The 18,260-nt window shown below is 36.9% G+C and overlaps 1 protein-coding gene across 1 annotated transcript in view; it reads left to right on the top strand.

The window, feature by feature from the left end:
• The window catches only part of NFXL1 (nuclear transcription factor, X-box binding-like 1), a gene marked incomplete at its 5' end in the record, with an annotated part of 50,100 nt that extends 34,359 nt beyond the window's left edge, over positions 1 to 15,741 (top strand). The window contains 4 exons of the mRNA XM_010574555.1: positions 2,720 to 2,824; positions 4,075 to 4,161; positions 7,606 to 7,659; positions 12,712 to 15,741. Coding sequence (XP_010572857.1) covers positions 2,720 to 2,824; positions 4,075 to 4,161; positions 7,606 to 7,659; positions 12,712 to 12,885 — 420 coding nt within the window. The remainder of the gene's footprint in view (positions 1 to 2,719; positions 2,825 to 4,074; positions 4,162 to 7,605; positions 7,660 to 12,711) is intronic.
• Between the last annotated feature and the right edge of the window lie 2,519 nt (positions 15,742 to 18,260).

Below are 18,260 nucleotides of genomic sequence, written 5' to 3'. Positions count from 1 at the left end.
AAATGTGCCTAATTAGTACGGAGGAGTAAGCTGGAAGTAATAGTTCTAGCCATGGATTGTTCTGGCCAGCATGGGATGACTTGCAGGTGAGACTAGATAGTGTTACTATGTATGATGCTCTTCGGTAGGGAGCCAGGATAAGGGCCCTCTTACTGCACAGAGGTTATGCAGTAGTAAATTGGTTTTGCCAAGATTGTGGTCACTAGTAAGTAGACTCTGCCATTCGTGTTCTGGCTGATAGTCTGACCTCAGTAGCGTACAGGGCTTGAAGACAAATTTGTCCCCTTATCTTTTCAAACCGAGGCAAAATACAAGATAGATTTGCTGATGATCAGTTATGCCTGAACAAACCTAAATTCCTTCTTTGCTAAGATGACCAATTTATTTTTTTTTCCCTCCAGATAAAGTGAATAGATTAGATATGCTACATAAGGTTTCAGCAGAGCAATTGAGTCAATGCCATTTAGTGAATATCTAGTTCAGACCCCCCCCCCCCCAAAAAAAAACCAAACCCAAAACAACAACCAGAAAGCTAAATCAAAAGTTGGAGCAAGAGATGTTAACAATAAGGAAATTTTCCCCAAGGACTGGATTGATGCCTGATCTTGTGTTGTTCTCGGTAATGACCTTAGCACCAAAACCCATTGGAATTTTCTGATGAAAATTTGTGGAGTGTTGTCTGTACATGACAACTGAGGAAATGCTTCTGCGGAACACGTGTATTTGGGGCATGTTAATAGATACAGAAAAACCAGTAAGACCATGTGTGTCAAGGCTAATAATAAGCTCCCAGGAAACAGCAGAAATTCTTATTGTCACAGCATGATTAGCTGGAGAGAAATGCAAATGGGAGCTGAAGATGTATTGGAGAAGATATTCTATTACGAATAAGGTGCAATTAAGGCATTGTACAAAGTCATTCCTGCTGAGATGTCATTTGGAATATTACATGCAGTTCTGGCTACTGTGTTCAGGAAACATTGATTTAAGCTGGTTGAAATGTGATGGAGGGAATAGTATGGGAGTAAAGAGCCTTTTATGAAAATATGGTAGAGAAATATTTCAATATGAGGCTAAGAACTAAGGGATTTAGACTGACTAGAATAGATGTAGGAAATTTAAAAAAAAAAAAAAAAAAAAAAAAAGTCTTGCATCTTGTAGTGAGCTCCTGGAACAGCCTCCTTAGTGAAACACTAGAAAGGGGGCAGAATGGGGGACTGTTTTCATGGTAAAACTTCATCCAGTCTTAGAGGGCTCATTGGAGGTGCCTGCCTTTAGGAGGACTGGACTTTAGGACTGAACATGGTGACTTAGAGGTTCCTTCCAGTCCTGTGTGAATTGTGCTGAAATGGTGACTAAAAAAACCTGACCCTAAACTGCAAAGTACCTATGAGCGTATTAATAGTTTGTGACTGGCATGGACATGAAAATATGTATGTCTGTTCCATAATTTTTATTTGGAAAGTTTTGCATTTTGTTTAGACATATGTTTCATGATGCTAGCTCAGATGTTGAGCCAGTTCCAATGGACTTCTGAGAATCCAAATTTACTAATCAACAAGAACTGTATACCCCTGGGTTTTATAATAATCCTATGTAGTATTCTCATTCTTGTGGATGAAGTGATGTAGTGTGTATACATTTTCAATGTTTAATAAACATGAAAAAATGTATCTTAAAATTGTATGTCTTACGGCATTTACCAAGCTGTGTTAATCCCTTGATGACAGTGAAGAGGTGAAATTTCATTTTTAATAAAGAACACTCTCCAATGCCATTTTAAATAGATTGGGGATTTAAAGCTACCTCTATAAATAAATTGATTAGATGGCTTATGTGACAGTCCACTTTCAGTTATTAACAGTATTGCGTTATGTAATTGAAAATGAAAAGTCATTATTTTGAAGATTTCCTATGAGCAAGGTATATTTTCAGTCAAATTCTTAGCAAACAATTTTTTTCACTTACTGTTTTTCATGTCATTTTTTATATAATGTAATGCTGGGAGCACTGCTACGTTCCTAACAGTCAGCATACTTAAATTAGTATCTCAGTTCATAACACAGTAGTTGAATGATAATCTTTTCATTATAAATGTTAAAAAATGCACTGGCAGTAAAAAAAGTCTCTATCTCAAATGTCAGAAACGGGATAATCTGCCAAATGCAGAACTTTAGGATTTTGTGAAATTATTTTGGACATGATAAGAATATTGTATTTGACTTTTGCATAGTTCAGAAGATTCTTGCATGCAAGATTTTCTTTTGTGGTGTTTTTGCTTCTGATTCTTCTCTCTTTCTTTTCTTGACTGTCAAGTCTCTAACAAGTTGTTACATAGTACACAATTTCAGTTTTTGGTTTCTTTTTACTTTATGTACTGGTATTCCCCTAACATACAGATAGCTAGGGTAATTGTATAAATTGCTGTGGAGATGACTATTCTTGAAACATTTGAAGGGAGAAACTGGTTTTTAATCAAGCTGTGCCAATGAAAGATAAATTGTTCTACAGGAACTGAAATATGGTAAATAACAAGCAAACATTTGCCAACAGCAAGAAAAAAAAAAGAAAAATCAACTATTTCACAAGGGGAAAAACTGATAAGCTGAATGAGTTTTTGGTTAAGCTGCTATGTCTGAAATAAAACCAGTTCATAGATTCTTTGTAATTTTACAATCATTTATTAGTGTGGGTGTTTTGCGTTTTTTGTTCTTTATAGTTGCCCTGTGGTCACCGGTGTAAAGAGATTTGCCATTCAGGTAGCTGTCCTCTGAACTGCAGCCAGAAGGTTAAACTCCGATGTCTCTGTAAGAGACTGAAAAAGGTAAATTTTTAAGTTACGATTTTGAGAACAATGTATTTTCTTTGCATGTTGCTAGGCTTGCTTGGACGGATTGTCTCTGGTGCAGATTAGAACAGGTCCAGTTACTCTAATAGAGCTAAAACAATTAACATCAGCTGAAGATCTGGGCTGCAATATCAAAAGATTCACTGGAGAATATAAAATCCTGTTAGTTCTAAAATATGTTAGCTGCCTGACTTAAAATAGCTTGTATCTTCAAGCACACTTGAATTTTTGTAGCTCCATTGGGAGAATAGTCAGATGACCTGGCATGATTTGAGGAAAAAAAATACATTTTTCTGACAATATTGGGAAAGTTTATAGTTATGTAAGTTGGAACAAGCACAGATGTTGTGAATCCCTAACTAATGTAATCAGTTACAGTTCTCTGCAAACCTAAAAGCAAGTACAGGCATCAGCATCCTTAGCTTCTGACAAAGATTAAGGACAAAGTAATGTAACAAGTTTATTATAGCTATATAGTGTTATGAAGGGAAGAACAGAAACTGATGTGAAGTCTCAGCAAATAATGACTTAATGAAAAAATCATTATCTGGCTTAATTAAAAGGTGCTTAGATTATTTTTCTGGACCCAGTTAACTTCTGAGCCTTCCAAACAGGCTGCAGTCCCCCAGAGTTCTCAGCTTCTCCATGAAATGTCTTGATGTCTTGTGCAACCAGAAGTCTTGCAGGTGGGGTGTTCAGCAGGAGAAAGAATGACATGTACAGAACAAGTGCTTCAAGTTGAACAGTCTCTGCTTACAGATAACCACCTTTTTTTCTTTTTTTCTTCAGTATTAGGGGGAGAGGAGGAAATGTGAGTGAGAATTATTTTTTTTCCCCATGACCAGACCTTGCCCTGTAATCTTAGCCACTTAAGAGAATGTGAATGAAATTACTGAGACTCTGAATGCTAGCTCTTTCTGCCAGAGTTCAGAAGGTTATCTTACTTTCTCTTAGGCAAAAAAGTGAGAAAAGAGAGGAGATGTTAAACTGGACTGTTTGATTTATTCTTGCTTTCTGCTCAGTTTATCAGAAAGAAGGAAAAGAGAAAAGGGCAATTTAATTCAGAATTACAGGTTCAAATAATGTTTAATCATTAGCTTTATTTTCTGTGTAACCAATGTTTTACTAAATAAGAATGTTTTATAATTATTTTCATAAAGAAATGGACATTATAACAAATTTTATATAGAGAAATGATTATAAAATACTCAAATTATACTTAACAGGAAATACAGTGCAGCAAGATACAAGAAGGCCAAGTTTCACTGGAATGCGATGCATTATGCAAGGAAATGAAACGGAAAGCATCTGAGGTAATGTATCTGTTGTAGCTCTAATTTCTTCTCAATGCTTCCAAAGAAAGTAGGAAAAAATGAACACAGAATTATTTTTCAAGGCAATACCAGCAAAAAATACAACATAAGAAGTTATGCTGTTTAATAGCAGCCACTTTTTCAGACTTGCATTTGGCTTAGTGGGGAGAATTACAGTGTTTGTAGACAGTGTTAATTAACTCAGTGAAATACTATATTAAAACAACATTCTGTTATTTTTCTTGCTTTTTTTTTTTCATTTGTTAAAACTGGTTCTTTCCTCTTCTGCTGAGAACAAGTGATGATTAGTGATGATAAAATCATTATTGCTAATAGTTTGTGTTGTAGGATTGGGGCCAGGCCACTTCACAAGGCATTGTTAGATCTGCTCTTTCCTGTGAAAGTTTTACAGCCATTGAATGCTCAACTCGTCCAACATGAAGAGTATAATCCTGTCACACTCTATTAGTTACCCTGTATCAGAAAAATGGAGAGTTTTCAGTAATTGCAGTGTACTTTTTAGCCTGCTGTAAATGTGACTTCTCCCTAGTTCTGCTGTTTTATGAAGTATTGAAATTGCTGCATGCTGTCACCCAGAGAGACAGAATATCAACCTTGCTCTTATAAGCCTTTATAAAAGCATAAACAAAAAGAATTCATGCGTAGCTTGCTTGGTTTTTATCAGGTAAATGTTAGATGTAATAAATGTACAACCCAAAAACTCAATGGGTAGAGCTGATTCTTGTCAGCTTCTGCTCAGATTTTCAGGGTTGATTGGCAAGTTCTAACAAGACCAAATCCTGCAACTTTGCAAGCAGGTCAAATACTAAGACTCTTGGGATATGCCTTTAGAAAATCCCAACCATAACAAACAGTTCCAGTAAGAGTGTGAAGATAAGTTCATAGGACATGGAGTGCACTAAAACAAGGTGAATTCACAAGAGAGTGCATGAGCTGGGACAGAGCAGCATGTCTCAGTGTGGTGCAGTGCAGTGTTAGCTACTGTTTTACTTCAGCAGATGCTAGTTCCTGTTTCTTGCCCCTGACATTGTAATCCATGGGGAGGAATGGTCTAGTGCAATGAGCAAATGACTACAAGTTTCTACTATAAGTAGTGCCACAGACATACTGTGTGGCATAACCTAGCTGTGTGTATGTTCCTCACAGAAGCATGTGGATTTATTTGTTTTGGATTTTTTTATATGAAGTTCTATTTAAGTTTTTACTAGGCACCTTTTTGTAGCCTGTGTTGACTTGTAAATAACATACTAGAATCATATCCTATTATATGCACTTCATAACATTAGTTTGTTTATGTCAATTACTGTTTAATGTGTCAAGACTGGAAAAAGTCTGTTTAAAAACTGCAGACATTTACAAAGATAATTTAGCTTGCACAGTAGCAAAACAACCATCAATTTCCAAAACCAAAGTGTGTTAACTCTTCATAAAACTCTTCATGTATAGCACCTAGTGAGGATGCGCTTGCTTCTGAGGAATTGAATGCGTCTTTTACTGTACATTTTATTAAAGATCTAGTTCTAGAAATGTTTTTCCATACTGTGATTATAGTGGTTAAGCTTCCCTCTACCTATGTATGTTGTACCTATGTATCTTATACAAACATGACCACACCAGTGTAAAAAGAAGCTCTTCTGTTGCTTTTTTTCAACATTTGTGGGTCACTTTTTCTTTTTGGAGCTGAAGTTCTGCCATTAGATGGCACTGAAATACCAGGAGGCTAGTTGTGCCGTTTTTTCTACACCAGACTGTGGTTTCAGATGTGCATGGCTGAAAAGGCCTTTTATATACTTTTCTAAAGAGAGACTCTGCCATTGTGTCTAGATTAATGAAATTCTCACTAATGCTTTTATTTGATGTATGGTTTAGCAATTTAAAAAATTGTCTGAAAACCTGCAAATAGACTGTTCTATTGACCCTGTCCTCAGTGCGCACTGTTTCAGCTACAGTGTGCTAAAGCATGGGCTGGTGTGCTTTCTCTCTCCTTAGCTGTCAAGAGCTCTTGAATTGCAAATTGTTTGGAACAAATTCCACCTGCGCAAACCATATTTAGTAAATTATTGTCACTGTTAGTATGCGAATCATCCAGTTATTAGGATCAAGACTGTTTTTCATTTCAAGTTATTAATCAGATTTTTACATCTAACTTTTCTAGGGCAGTGATTCAGTGGCCGCAATGCTAAAGGTCCAAGAAATGTATACAAGACGACAGATACATACACTTCCCCAGTATACTCTTCCTGTTAACTACTATTACTGTAGTGATCTCTGACCGCGGGAATTTTAAAGGTCGAGCTGGTGTCTGTCTGTTTGATGGTCTTTGGATTTATCTCCTCGTAGCATGCCTAATTGTTTTTCAGTAGACATAAACTTCTGGCATCTATAAGCATCCTGTAGCACTGAATTTCTAGATTTAGCCAAATACTATGTGGGAGTAGAATACTTCCCTCTGTTATGAACGAGCCTCCTGGTAATTTCATTTTATGCCTTTGCTTTTGTATTATGAAAAATAATTATTGATATTTTATCCCTATTTGGCATCTTCATACTCTTCAGAATTTTGTGCCCTGTTAGTCACCTGATGAATCCTAGTTATGCATCTCTTTAGATGAAAGCCACTCCATCCTGTTGTCTTTTGTATATGTTCAGGCTTTACATTCTTTTGTTACTGCAGGACCAAAACTGAATGCAGGAGCTAAGATTCAAGTGCATCATGTGTTTATACATTGACATTTTTTCTGTACCTTTCTTTTCTTAATAATTTCTAGCATTTAATTTGCTCTCTTGAACACTACAAAACACTTCTGTAGAATTATCAGTTGTAACTCTCATGACTTCTTTTCATAGGACTTTCTGATGGTGGAGCATTTTTAATTCCGTTTGGTTTGCATTGCACCAAGGACTTTAAAGCAGTTTGGTTATGCATTATCCGATATATGTCATATTCAATACAAATACAGAGGTTTCCTTTTGCTCTAGCAGTCAGGGAATATTTAAAGTACTTGGAATGAAATATGTGTCTGTAAATTATATACATATATAGGAATTATCTGTATGTGTAAAGTGTACTGAATTGAGGATAAAGTTGCTGAAAAAATAACTGTCTTTAGGAATTTTCCTGGTTGTTAGCAAACAAACTATTCTTTTTAGGTTTTATATTGGTTGGTTGAGCTTGTCAAGTTGAAGTCAGAAGTTCAATTTATAACCTTGTAGCATCCATTATATCTTCCATGTTTTCCAAATGTGAGATGATGCAGCTTTTTCTGAGAGTATTTTGTCATCTGAATAAGTTGAGAGCTCAGTTGATGGAGGTTTTGCTCGCTTTTGCCGAGAACCATTCTATAGGAGTAATTATGACTCTATAAGAAAGCAGGTTTAGCTACTGTTTACAACAGTTTCTTATCGCTTTGTATGTCTGGACAGATAAAAGAGGCAGAAGCCAAAGCTGCTATTGAAGAAGAGAAACGAAGACAACAGGTATCAACCTTTCTTACTCACCTGCTTCTTCCCCCCACATTGTTCTTGTTAGTAAATAATTTCGTTTACATGCAACTAAAGTTGTATAGTTTGTAACGTGATATGTACAGTCATTCCTGTCAGCTCTTACCTTACTCCAAGATGTGTGCTGTGAATGATTTACAATGGTTAAGAGCCCACGTATTTTCCCAAACAATTTTCATAATTTTATGCAAAATTATAATTAATCAGTTTAATCTTGCATTACTATAACTGTGTATAGTATAGTTCATTTTTAAAATACTAAGTACTCTTGATTTTAATTGAACACTTTATAATGCATAAACACCACAGAATTGCTGAATAGCCTCCATAGAGGTTTAAATATTGGGTGAAGCTTCCCTCCTCCCTCCCATTATGAAACAATGAGGAAGCCTAAATGAGTCTTTTTCCTTCAAGGTCTCTGAGGGGAGGAAAAACGTGTATTTACTGTAATTGCTGTTGTTGGTGAGCATATGTTGTTAGCATTGTAATCCAAGGAGCTTCTGTGCCAGCTGCCCAGAGACACTAATACTAACCGTATTTCAGGCAAAACCGTAAGCTTGGTTGGTGGTGATAGCTAGGTCAGGTTTGTCATCTGGAGGCTACAGCCTTAATGCATTCCTTCCAACCAGCTCGTACATGTATGCTTGTGCCTGAGCATTTGACACCAAGTCATATTCTAAGTACAATGTGTGCTTTCTGACTCTCCTTTTACTCAATTATCACAACAGTTACGTATTAGGTTATACTTGTGTTTTCACCTGCATGTCACACTCCATTATTATCGCAGAGCACTGGCTCACTCCCTGCTTGAAAGGGGATGCGGGACAGGCCTGATCATCTTGTACCTTTCCCCCAGTCTCATTGGGATAATCAGTTTGTGGGTCACAACTCCTGTTATGCGTACTTTGATTAATTGCCTAGAGACTTTATTTATTAAAGCGTTATGTCTACCAACCAATGCTCTAGCAAGGCCTGCTTTTGTTTTTCAATGGGGAGTGTGTCTATTCATCGTGCAGGAAAAGCATACACTTAGGTACCTGTTGTCCAGGAGTCCAGGCGCTGTTTTGTGATCCTCTGGTAATGTTTATTGTTACATTCATGCCTCAACTGTCTACAATATTGATCACATACTCCCTCATACAACTCGTAGACAGTTCATCTAATTCTTGTTCTCTAAATTGACCTTGGAAATGTTAGTTCTGGGACATAGGTCAGGAAGTGTAGCTTGCATACAGGTGTCTGAAACATTTTGTTAGGCAGAGGAAATCTATAACTGATGGTTCTGCAAGCTAAGTACTGAAGTGTACTCATGGATGCTTACATATGTAAAGAACATGCTTACAATTCTAGAGGTAGAAATTCAAAGTTGCTGGTGTTTGTATTGCACTGACTGTGTTTTCGTGCATTCCAGAAGGCATCCCAGTTACTAATGATTTGTGCCTCAAAATCCCTTAATTTATAGTCCCTCAAATAAAGTCTCAGTAACAAGGCTCCTCTGAAATTGTAGCAGATTCACTCCACCAGCATAGTGTGCAACATTTATTTTTGTCTTGATCCTTCAGCAGTGATTGTTTCTGCAGTCACACCACCATTGCTTTCTACTTGTGCGTTCACTGAAGTCTCACAGTTATACTGCCCAGGGTACTGCTGGACTGTATGGCAACTGCTTCTGCGTATGTGTTTTGTGATGGATGCAGCTTCAGGGATAGAAGACTTCACCTATACATAATCAAGCCTATTAAAAGGTTAATTAAGAGTGGCCAGTTACATAGCACAATAGCAAACAGTAGGACAACAGTAAAAAAAAAAGGACAAAACCAATAAAAAAAAAAAGTAGGATAATAGTAATAATAGATAAGCTGTAGAACTGCATACAAGTACTAACCTCAGCTACTTCAGCCTTTTATCTAAAATTGATTCCCTTCCAATTTGATCTCATAATCTGCTATCTGGTGATGCAAATTGGAGGACATCACTACCATAGGGTGTTGGGTCACATTAAGAGTATACATTTATTGAGTATACTCCCTTCTGACAGTAGTTCGCATCTTGTACCACCTTCGTGATCTCATTAGCACATTTTTGTATAGACAGTTCATCTGTTAGTCACAACTTCTTGAGACCTGTTTTGATTAATACTTCATTAAATCCTTTATAAACAAACTAGTTAGTGCTCTGGTAAGTCTGCACATTTATATTTTGGTATTTGCTATATTTGATAGCAGCTTCTGCTAGTATCATTTACAGATGGAATCACTTGTTTCTTAGTGGAAGGGAGATGGCTTGGTTAGGCTTTTTGTCATGGCCCTAGCAGCCAAACTTTCTCTCTGCTTCACTATGCGAGGCCAGGGTTTTCACAATTGCTAGGTGGAAAAAAGATCAGTGCTTTGATTATTTAGTAATTCAGACCAAGCTCTCTCTCCCTCTGTCCCACTCTAGTGTAAAAGATTTGGTTCAATTTTTGAGCTAAGTGGTAGTAGTCAAGAGTTTCAACACTGAAAGCCAAGTCTCAAACCTGAATTCTAATTTAATGAGATGTATGAAATATTTTGTTTCCTTTTTTTCTTAGAAGGAAAAATGTTTTAACAGATCCTTGGAAGTTACAAAAGTCAAGCATGCTCCTGCCCCTGTAAAATACAAGACCTGCAATTTCAGGATACATGCTTTGTGTCTGCATAGTCACTGTTACTTGCATTCATTTAGCTACATTTCCCCATGGGGCTGCTACTCCTTCCAGTGCAGGAAGAATATAGAGAATAACACATGAAGGAGCAAAATCCAGTACCTGAGTAACACTAAACTAGACATTATCTGACATCAAATTGTTTTGAGTATACAGTTTAAATAAATGCATTTCATTTTATTTTTAATATGTCTGTACACAAAGAAGTAAGATTCTTAGTCTCAACAAAAAGCTTGAGCTTGTTTAGCTTGAAAAATTAAGGTAGTTTGAACACTGGGCACAACCATTACTTTATTGTTCAGAGATCATTGAGGTGACACTTCAGGAATGATGACAGTTATATAAAATCTGTAGGTAGCTTTTCAAGGACAGTGATGGCTTCTTTCTTGTATTCTGTGCCCACGAACCTTTTTTCATTCTGTGTTTTGTTTTTTTATGAGGTATTTATTTTTAGCTGGCTTTTTATAAAGATCACTAGGAAAGCAATTCAGTACCTGTTATATAATTGTTCGAGCCTTATATTTTAATTCAGATTACTGCAATTCATGAAGCACTCTGCTTTTAAAACCTACAGATCACAAGTATATAATAAGTATAGAAGCCCCAAATTTTATTTAGTGTCTGTGTAAAATGAAATACTGCCACATTATCTATAAAACCTTAAGAACTCTGCACTTGCCTCCAGACTTTGGATTTTGAAAAACTGTTTCATTAAAATACTTTGCTTTTCTAAAGGAGGATTAGCTAGTTGAAAGTAATCTTGTTTCAAATAGCAGGCTGTGGAACTTTTAATTTTTCTCCCGTATCATCAGAGAAGTGCCAACAATTTCTGCCTTTATTAGGTACAAAGGAATAGACATCAAAATGGGTCCCTTTCTCCTGCTAACAGTGGTATCTGGCACAAGAAGGGAACTAAGATCCGCTTTGTGAAACTCTTGACAAATATTTGCTGTCAGTAGAGGAAGACCAGACATCAGGCACTCTTGAGTTCCAAAGGAAAATTATATTTACTGGACTACTTCTCTCCCCATTTCCCAAAAGTCTTATTCTTGTTTCTTTAATGCACCTACCTTATTGTCTTAAGTCCGTCTCTTCCTGGCAGCACTGCAGTAGTAGTCATGTAGATTTATTTCCTCTCATGGCCAGGCTTTGTCTCTGTTCACTGTCCACGTTTCCTCTGCTTCAGCTCAGTCTTGCGTGTTTTGCCCAGCCGGTCCCGGCTTGCTGCACTCTGCTGCTCCCTTCTCTCTTGTCTCTTTCAGTTCATCTAGCCTTTCTGCTCCCTAGCTCCTTGTCCCGTGCTTTCTCTAGTAGCTGACAACTCTATCCAAAAATCCAGATAATCGTCAGACCTTTTCTGGTTTTAGTCTGTCTCAGCTCTCCTTTAGAGCATCTTTTCTGATTTTCCTAGCAGTTAGATGGCTCCTCATTGGAGTCTCATCTCAGTCTTACGCTCTTTGTTCCAGGCTGCCTAATACCAGTTTTATTTCAGCTTTGTACCCTAAAATGAGTTTTGTCTGTATTCTCTTGATACCCTTTTAAAAGAATGTGGAGGGGGAGGAGAAACAGGGATCAGAGGATCCTACTGTTCATTCCAAGCATCACCCTGAAACTGCTGTTCTGGGTGGAACTTGGCATTCCTTTTATTTTTCCAATTGCTTTGCTTCATTTTGGGGCCTAAGGGCATGTGCTTTCTTTTGAAGGATGCTATGTACCTACTTCAGTCATAAATGACTGACTGAGTGTTAAGTTATAACACTTAACAAATGGAAACTTTTTGTACATGTCTAAGATTATAGCTATTAATCTAAAATTTAGCTGAGCATGCAAAATATAAAGAATTGAGGGAAAGATGATAATTTATTTATTTATATTTTTATTAATTTATTTTTAGCAGAGAGCACATCCTTCTTGTGGGGGGAGGTCTTTGAAGATTTCAACCTATGCTCTTTTATATGTTACTGTAATAGCTTAAATACTTACGAGTGCTTTTCTTTAATAGTAAAAATAATGTATTTTTAACATATTTCATGGAAATAACAATCTCTTTTTGGCTTAACATATTCCGCCTGAGTTAAAAATCTAATGTAAAATTTCTGTTGGTTGCATTTTTGGCAATGTTTTTTATAGGAAACTAAACAATGTTTAATGCTTGGAAGCAAAGAGCTTTGTAACCATGGGATATAGTGCTGTCATCTCATCTGTAAGAGATTTATAACTTCCATTGACTGCCACTTATAAATAAAGTGGTTTTGGGGAATGTTTTGGGAATTGTTTAAAATTGCACATTTCTTTGTTTTTAATTCTGACACAAATGTCAACTGCTTCTGGTTTTCTTCATCTAGGCTGAACTGGAAGCTTTTGAAAACAGATTAAAAGGGCGAAGGAAGAATAAGAGAAGAAAGGACGAAGTAGAAGTTGAACAATCATCATGGCAAAAATACAAGAACCTCATTATGCTGCCAGTGTTCGGAGTTGCTGTTGTGATGGTTGCATGGCTCATGGTCTACAATGACTGAAACAGCTCAATATTTAATATACCTCAGTCGGGCTTTAGGTAGCTATTATTCCTAGAATGTTAGTCTGTGTGTAAAACTTAATATGCATAGATTATGTATGTATACCATTTGCCAAGAAAAGTGCAGAGGAGGGAAGAAGTGTCACCTTTTCTGTTTATTACATTCATAGCACAAAACTGAATTCAGACACTGAAAGTAATAGTAGATTTTAGTCTATGCTGAAGTCCTGATGTAATTTGTCTGACTGAGGACTGTTACCATCTCTTCTATTAATACACTGTGTTACTTTTCCTTGTCTCCATTTCATATTATTAAAAATAGCTTAGTATAAAATGCTTTATTGACTATTTGTTTCCTGTAAAATCAATTTAGTCATTTATTGAAGATTAGTATTTTTATGCTAGTCTTTATGTTGTATCACACAATAATTTCTGTGCTTCATGTCAGTTTTAATTAAAACTAACTAACAGGGAACTTCGGATCACTTAGGCTAGAATATTCTGGGGCTTCATGTCAAAACTTTGTTCAGACAAAGGAAATGTGAATTTGTCTTTCAAGTCAACTGTATCACAAACAATAAAAAGGGCCCCCTTACAGACTGTGGGGTTTGTTTTTTGGTTGCTCCCCCCGCCTTTGTTTCTTCAAAATCAAACCAATTGAAAACCTCATTTAATGGACAGATGCATACGCTGAACGTGGATGTGAAGTAGTTTCAGGATACGGGGATGTGTTCTCATCATTGCCCCCATCACCAACAGCAGAAAAACAATCTGAAATTGAACTTAGGGCACCACTTGACTATTTGTGTAGATAAATGTCACATTTGAATATTTGCATAGGTGTGCAAAACCATAATTGAATAGTGTAACAATACAATTATATGTTGTTCTGAAGCCATCTGGATGGTGCTTGCTAATCATGTATAAACTGTCTAGCTAATCTTTTAAATATTTATATATTTTCTTGCTGACAGTTTAGAATACCTTGCTTTTGGGATATCAGCGTTGGTTCCCAGAACTGAAAGGTTTGCACAGCTTCAAGATTATTAGAGAAGCTGCATTGTCTCAGCTGAGGGACTGCAAGTTAAATTTGGGGGCGGGGAAATCAGAATACTGAATTTTTAAACCTGTGCTGGAAATTTTATGCTGATACTTGAGCATTGTGGGTAATTGAGAAGTGCTTACAAGATCCTGTGAAAGATGAGGTATGAAGCCAAAGGGCATTAGGTTGCCCTTGTAATTCAGGCATATAGTTTCATCACAAATCCTGCAAAAGCAGTGGGACCATTTGTGTGAATTAGTAGAGAAGATTGCAGTTGGTTTGAAAGGTCTTTCAGTTGATTTTGGCCCACTTGTAAAGGGACCCAGTATTAATTTGAGCTGATATCCAATTGTAATTATGGTTCAGCAGCAGAAAAAAATAGAAAAGCTGCAAAAAGCAGTAGCTTTTAGATTGTGTAGATTGACAAAATGAGGAGAAAATAACTGTCTTTTCAATTTTTCACCTAAGTTTGGTGAAAGAGAAGAGAGGTAAGGAAAACTTAGCAATATTTAGCATGGATTGGTGCTATTTGATAGTATTTTATGGGGGAGTATTTAATTGATTTTTAGAAATGCATACTACTTCTGTCATGATATGTCCAGCTATTAGTATGTAAAGTTTTAGATTAATTGAAATTATACTAGGCAATCATAGTTGCATCTCTGTTGCATTCTCTTATTTTCTAGTATAAGGAATAAACCATTTTCCATATTGTTACTTTAACTCTTTTCTATAATATTAGTGCCTGCAAGATAATTCCATATATAAGGGTTGTTTCTTTAACCAAGTGAGGCGATGTTGTTATGTGACTGCTTATGCCAGTAACTCTCCTGTTACTGAAAGAAAAAGAAGAGAGATTTTTGTTCAGCTAAAGTAAAACACAATGTATTGTCCAAAAATACAAAAAGATGCCTTTATAGCTGAAACATGCAGATCAACATGCACGAGACCATTGTGGAAACAGCTTTTATCTTACATGACCATAACTAATTTTTCTATTTACTGCTAGCTTTTTCTTTAAAACAAGTACAATGTAGTTTTTCCTTAACACTACAGCAAAGAGAAGAAATCTCTCTCTACAGAGCTATAAAAATGAACTGCACTTGAGTTATATGTTTGATGTAGTTCTTAGTGGTTTTTTTCTGCATATTTTGCAGTATTTATGTCAAATATTGGAGAGGAAAAGACTTGCTCCTCATTGATCATCTTTATTATAGTAAGAAAGCACACCAATCTTTAAAAATTCATTCCATTCATACAAGTGTGTCTGAGTATGCATATTCCCTTTCTTAAAGGATTTGTATCGCTCCTGAATCTCGCATATGTGAGACGTACCTATTTTTGAAATTTTATTCAAAATAGTTCTGTGTATCTTCTCCAACCATCTGAGTCATTTGCACTCTATTGGTCTGCCTGCTGAACCAGATATTTGGTTTTTGGCATTAAAAAAGTGTGGGGGTTTGAGCAATCTGCAGTTAATAAATCACGGGTTTCTATTTTTTTATTATTATTTTTACAGTTAATTTTTTGCCTCTCTGGTTGGAGCTGCGTGTTGCAAGCATGACAACCTTTGAAGTAAAAGGTACAGATAAAATCGCCTGTTATTCGGTATACATGAAAGATGGTAATTCTAGAAAGGAAATATTGAACTAAAGGTAAAATGTAATGTACTGTTACATAATGTAATGAGCAAATATTTTTTATGTTAACAGTTTACCAAAAAAATGCATATTGGTAAGTATACATTAAAACAAATGATATAATCTGACCTGCTGTTGAAAGGAAATTATATAGAGAGAAGCCTGATCATGAGGATACTTAGCATGCAGACTATTTAGCTATGTGTAAAATAAAAAAATAGTGGGGGGGGGGGGGCTTTTCCTGATTCTGAATGCATTCTGGTGAGCATTCATCTGTCTGCTGAACCAAGGTGCTTACAAGCGATCAACACGTTTTGGATTGGAAACTCCTCGGGCAAGTTTGTTACCTCTAACAACGACAAAGCCAGTGTGTGTGTTAATTTCATGTAAAAACCAAGTCAAACAATAAATGCATCAAACACAACTTGAAAATGTGTTTGTTCTCAAGGACTGCTGCAGTAAAGTAGCAAATTTCTCCTGGATAATGACGACTGACATAGTGCAGCAGAAGTTTTAGGTGTGCTTTTTGTTCCTCTCTCTGGCAGGGATAGCTCTTACTGCACAGATTAATACTGGAATTACGTAATCATGTTCCTTCGTGTTACTGCTCTGACAGAATTGTGAGAATGGGTTGGGGAAGTAGATTAAGATGAAACAAATGGGAATGGACTTAGTAGACGATTTTTTTGGCCTCATGTGGGGAAATACAGCTGATTTATTAGACGTTTGTCCTGACCTTAACTACTAGAGAAGGAAATGTTACTATGCAGATAGCACCAAAATTTGTTCATAGCAGCTTTGATGCTTGGTTGTGGCTTTAAAGCACTGAACTCTTGAGTTTATAATCTCAGTAGTTCTGGCTCCGAAGGATGTCTGCTATATGCCAGTTTTTCTGAGAGCAATGTGCCTGCATGTTGTGGGGTTAGAGCACAGAGATGCTTGGTCTGAAGGGCGTTTCTGTGTGAGGTAGCAGAAGCTTGATGTGTGTGTGGTAGTTGCTGTCTGGTGTGTGCTTTAGGTTGGAGTATTCTCGTGCAGACAGTCTGTGGGGAACCCTGTCCTCAGTTTCGCTTAGTTCAGATATCCCTCTTCTTCAATTTCATCCCATTACCAGTTGTTATCTATGGGCATTTAAGTTGCTCCCTTTTCTTGCTTCATGAATGTAAATTTGTATTCATGTCTGCCCTTATCATTCAATTAAATCAATCAATTGCTCTAAAGATTATAAAATGAAGATACTGTAGTGGTCTGTATTTACTAGGAAGGGAAATGCAAGGTAAAAGTTAGAGAAAAATCAAATGAAGTCAAGATTAGTTATAAGATAATGAGATGTGCTTGCTTCTTTCCACTAACGGTTACATGTTAATAAATTACTTGGACTCTGCATTAAAATGTTTATATGCCATGCTACCAGAGAACAAGTTTCTGGTATGGACAGTGTATCAGTAGGAGCTCTGTGATATATTAAAGTCAGTCATAAGGTAGGCTAAATGGCAGCTGTCCAGAAATAAGTCATACTCTGAGGGAACTGTGGCTTAATTCAACCAAGTATTATTTAATCTAAATAATTGTTTCTCATGCAGTGATTTCCATAAAATTGCCAACAAAACCAGAACTCGGCTTAGGCTTTCTCTGCTGTACACTGTGGCTGAACCTTGTAGTTGTGAAACTGCAATTTGAATGGCTCCCTCACTTGAGGAAATTAGTATGAGATTAGGAGTCCAGACTGGTTTGGGGTCTGGAATTCACAGTTCTACTGTTGAATAAGACATCCTCCATCCAAGGCCAAGCTGGCTTTGCAGTCTGAGCCATGTACTGCACCTCTTAAATTTCAGTTTTCAGTTGTTCTTATTCTAATTTTTGACAGGGCTAACTAATCTCTGTGGAATACTGTAATAAGTAATGAATTATGGTTTGATTCTTCTTTTTATCAGCATTACAATATGGATTGTTGGTTTACATTAAGCAATTTGAAGATTTTGCATAAATGCTCTTGCTTCTGTTTCCTGCCATGCTTTTCCTATTATTTGTGCAATTGTTTTTAAAACAAAAGCAATGCTTTCCTCCAGCGGGGGGCTTTGGTGGGGTAAAAAAAATGCAGGACCGAATTACCACGAGCAGGAGTTACTCATGTACAGTGGCACTCCAGAAGCAGCACAGAGCCCCGTTTTCTGTCCCATAAAGTTTGCACACAAACAAAGTGTCAGGGCCTAAATCTGAAGGTATGGAAATAAAGATATCTGGAAAAGAAGCTTGGAAAAAAAGCTAGGAAGAAGTGTTCGTCTTGGACATATATAAACAAACTCTATATGGGAGGGGTATCATCCTTGCTGCCAGCCAGGAGTGGGGACCGGGGCTAGAAGCCATCTCCATGTTGAGGTGGCTGTGCACGTTTTTTGGGTGTTTTCTGACTCGCATTTTGAATGATAGCATTTCAGAAGCGTTAAAACATGCACAGTAAAAAGGGGAAGCCTTTCTGTTTTACAGCTGTCATTTCAGAACCCAGTCGTGGTGCCCGTGCCAGCTCTCTGTGGCTCCTGGAAGGGTCCTGAACGGCTGCTGTTCTGGTAGCGCCCACTTCTGCCCATCCACCATGCTTTTTGTCCTGTTGGCTTTATCATTCTTGGATAGCGCTTGCGAGCTCCGTTGCGTACGCAGACCCGGGCTTTGGGTGCGGATGCAGGGAACAGGGGA

Source organism: Haliaeetus leucocephalus, unplaced genomic scaffold (assembly GCF_000737465.1).
Source record: "Haliaeetus leucocephalus isolate CR32 unplaced genomic scaffold, Haliaeetus_leucocephalus-4.0 Scaffold439, whole genome shotgun sequence".
In the NCBI taxonomy this organism is placed as follows: Eukaryota; Metazoa; Chordata; class Aves; order Accipitriformes; family Accipitridae; genus Haliaeetus; species Haliaeetus leucocephalus.
Note: the sequence above shows the minus strand (reverse complement) of the source record. Positions and strands in the feature narration are given on the sequence as shown.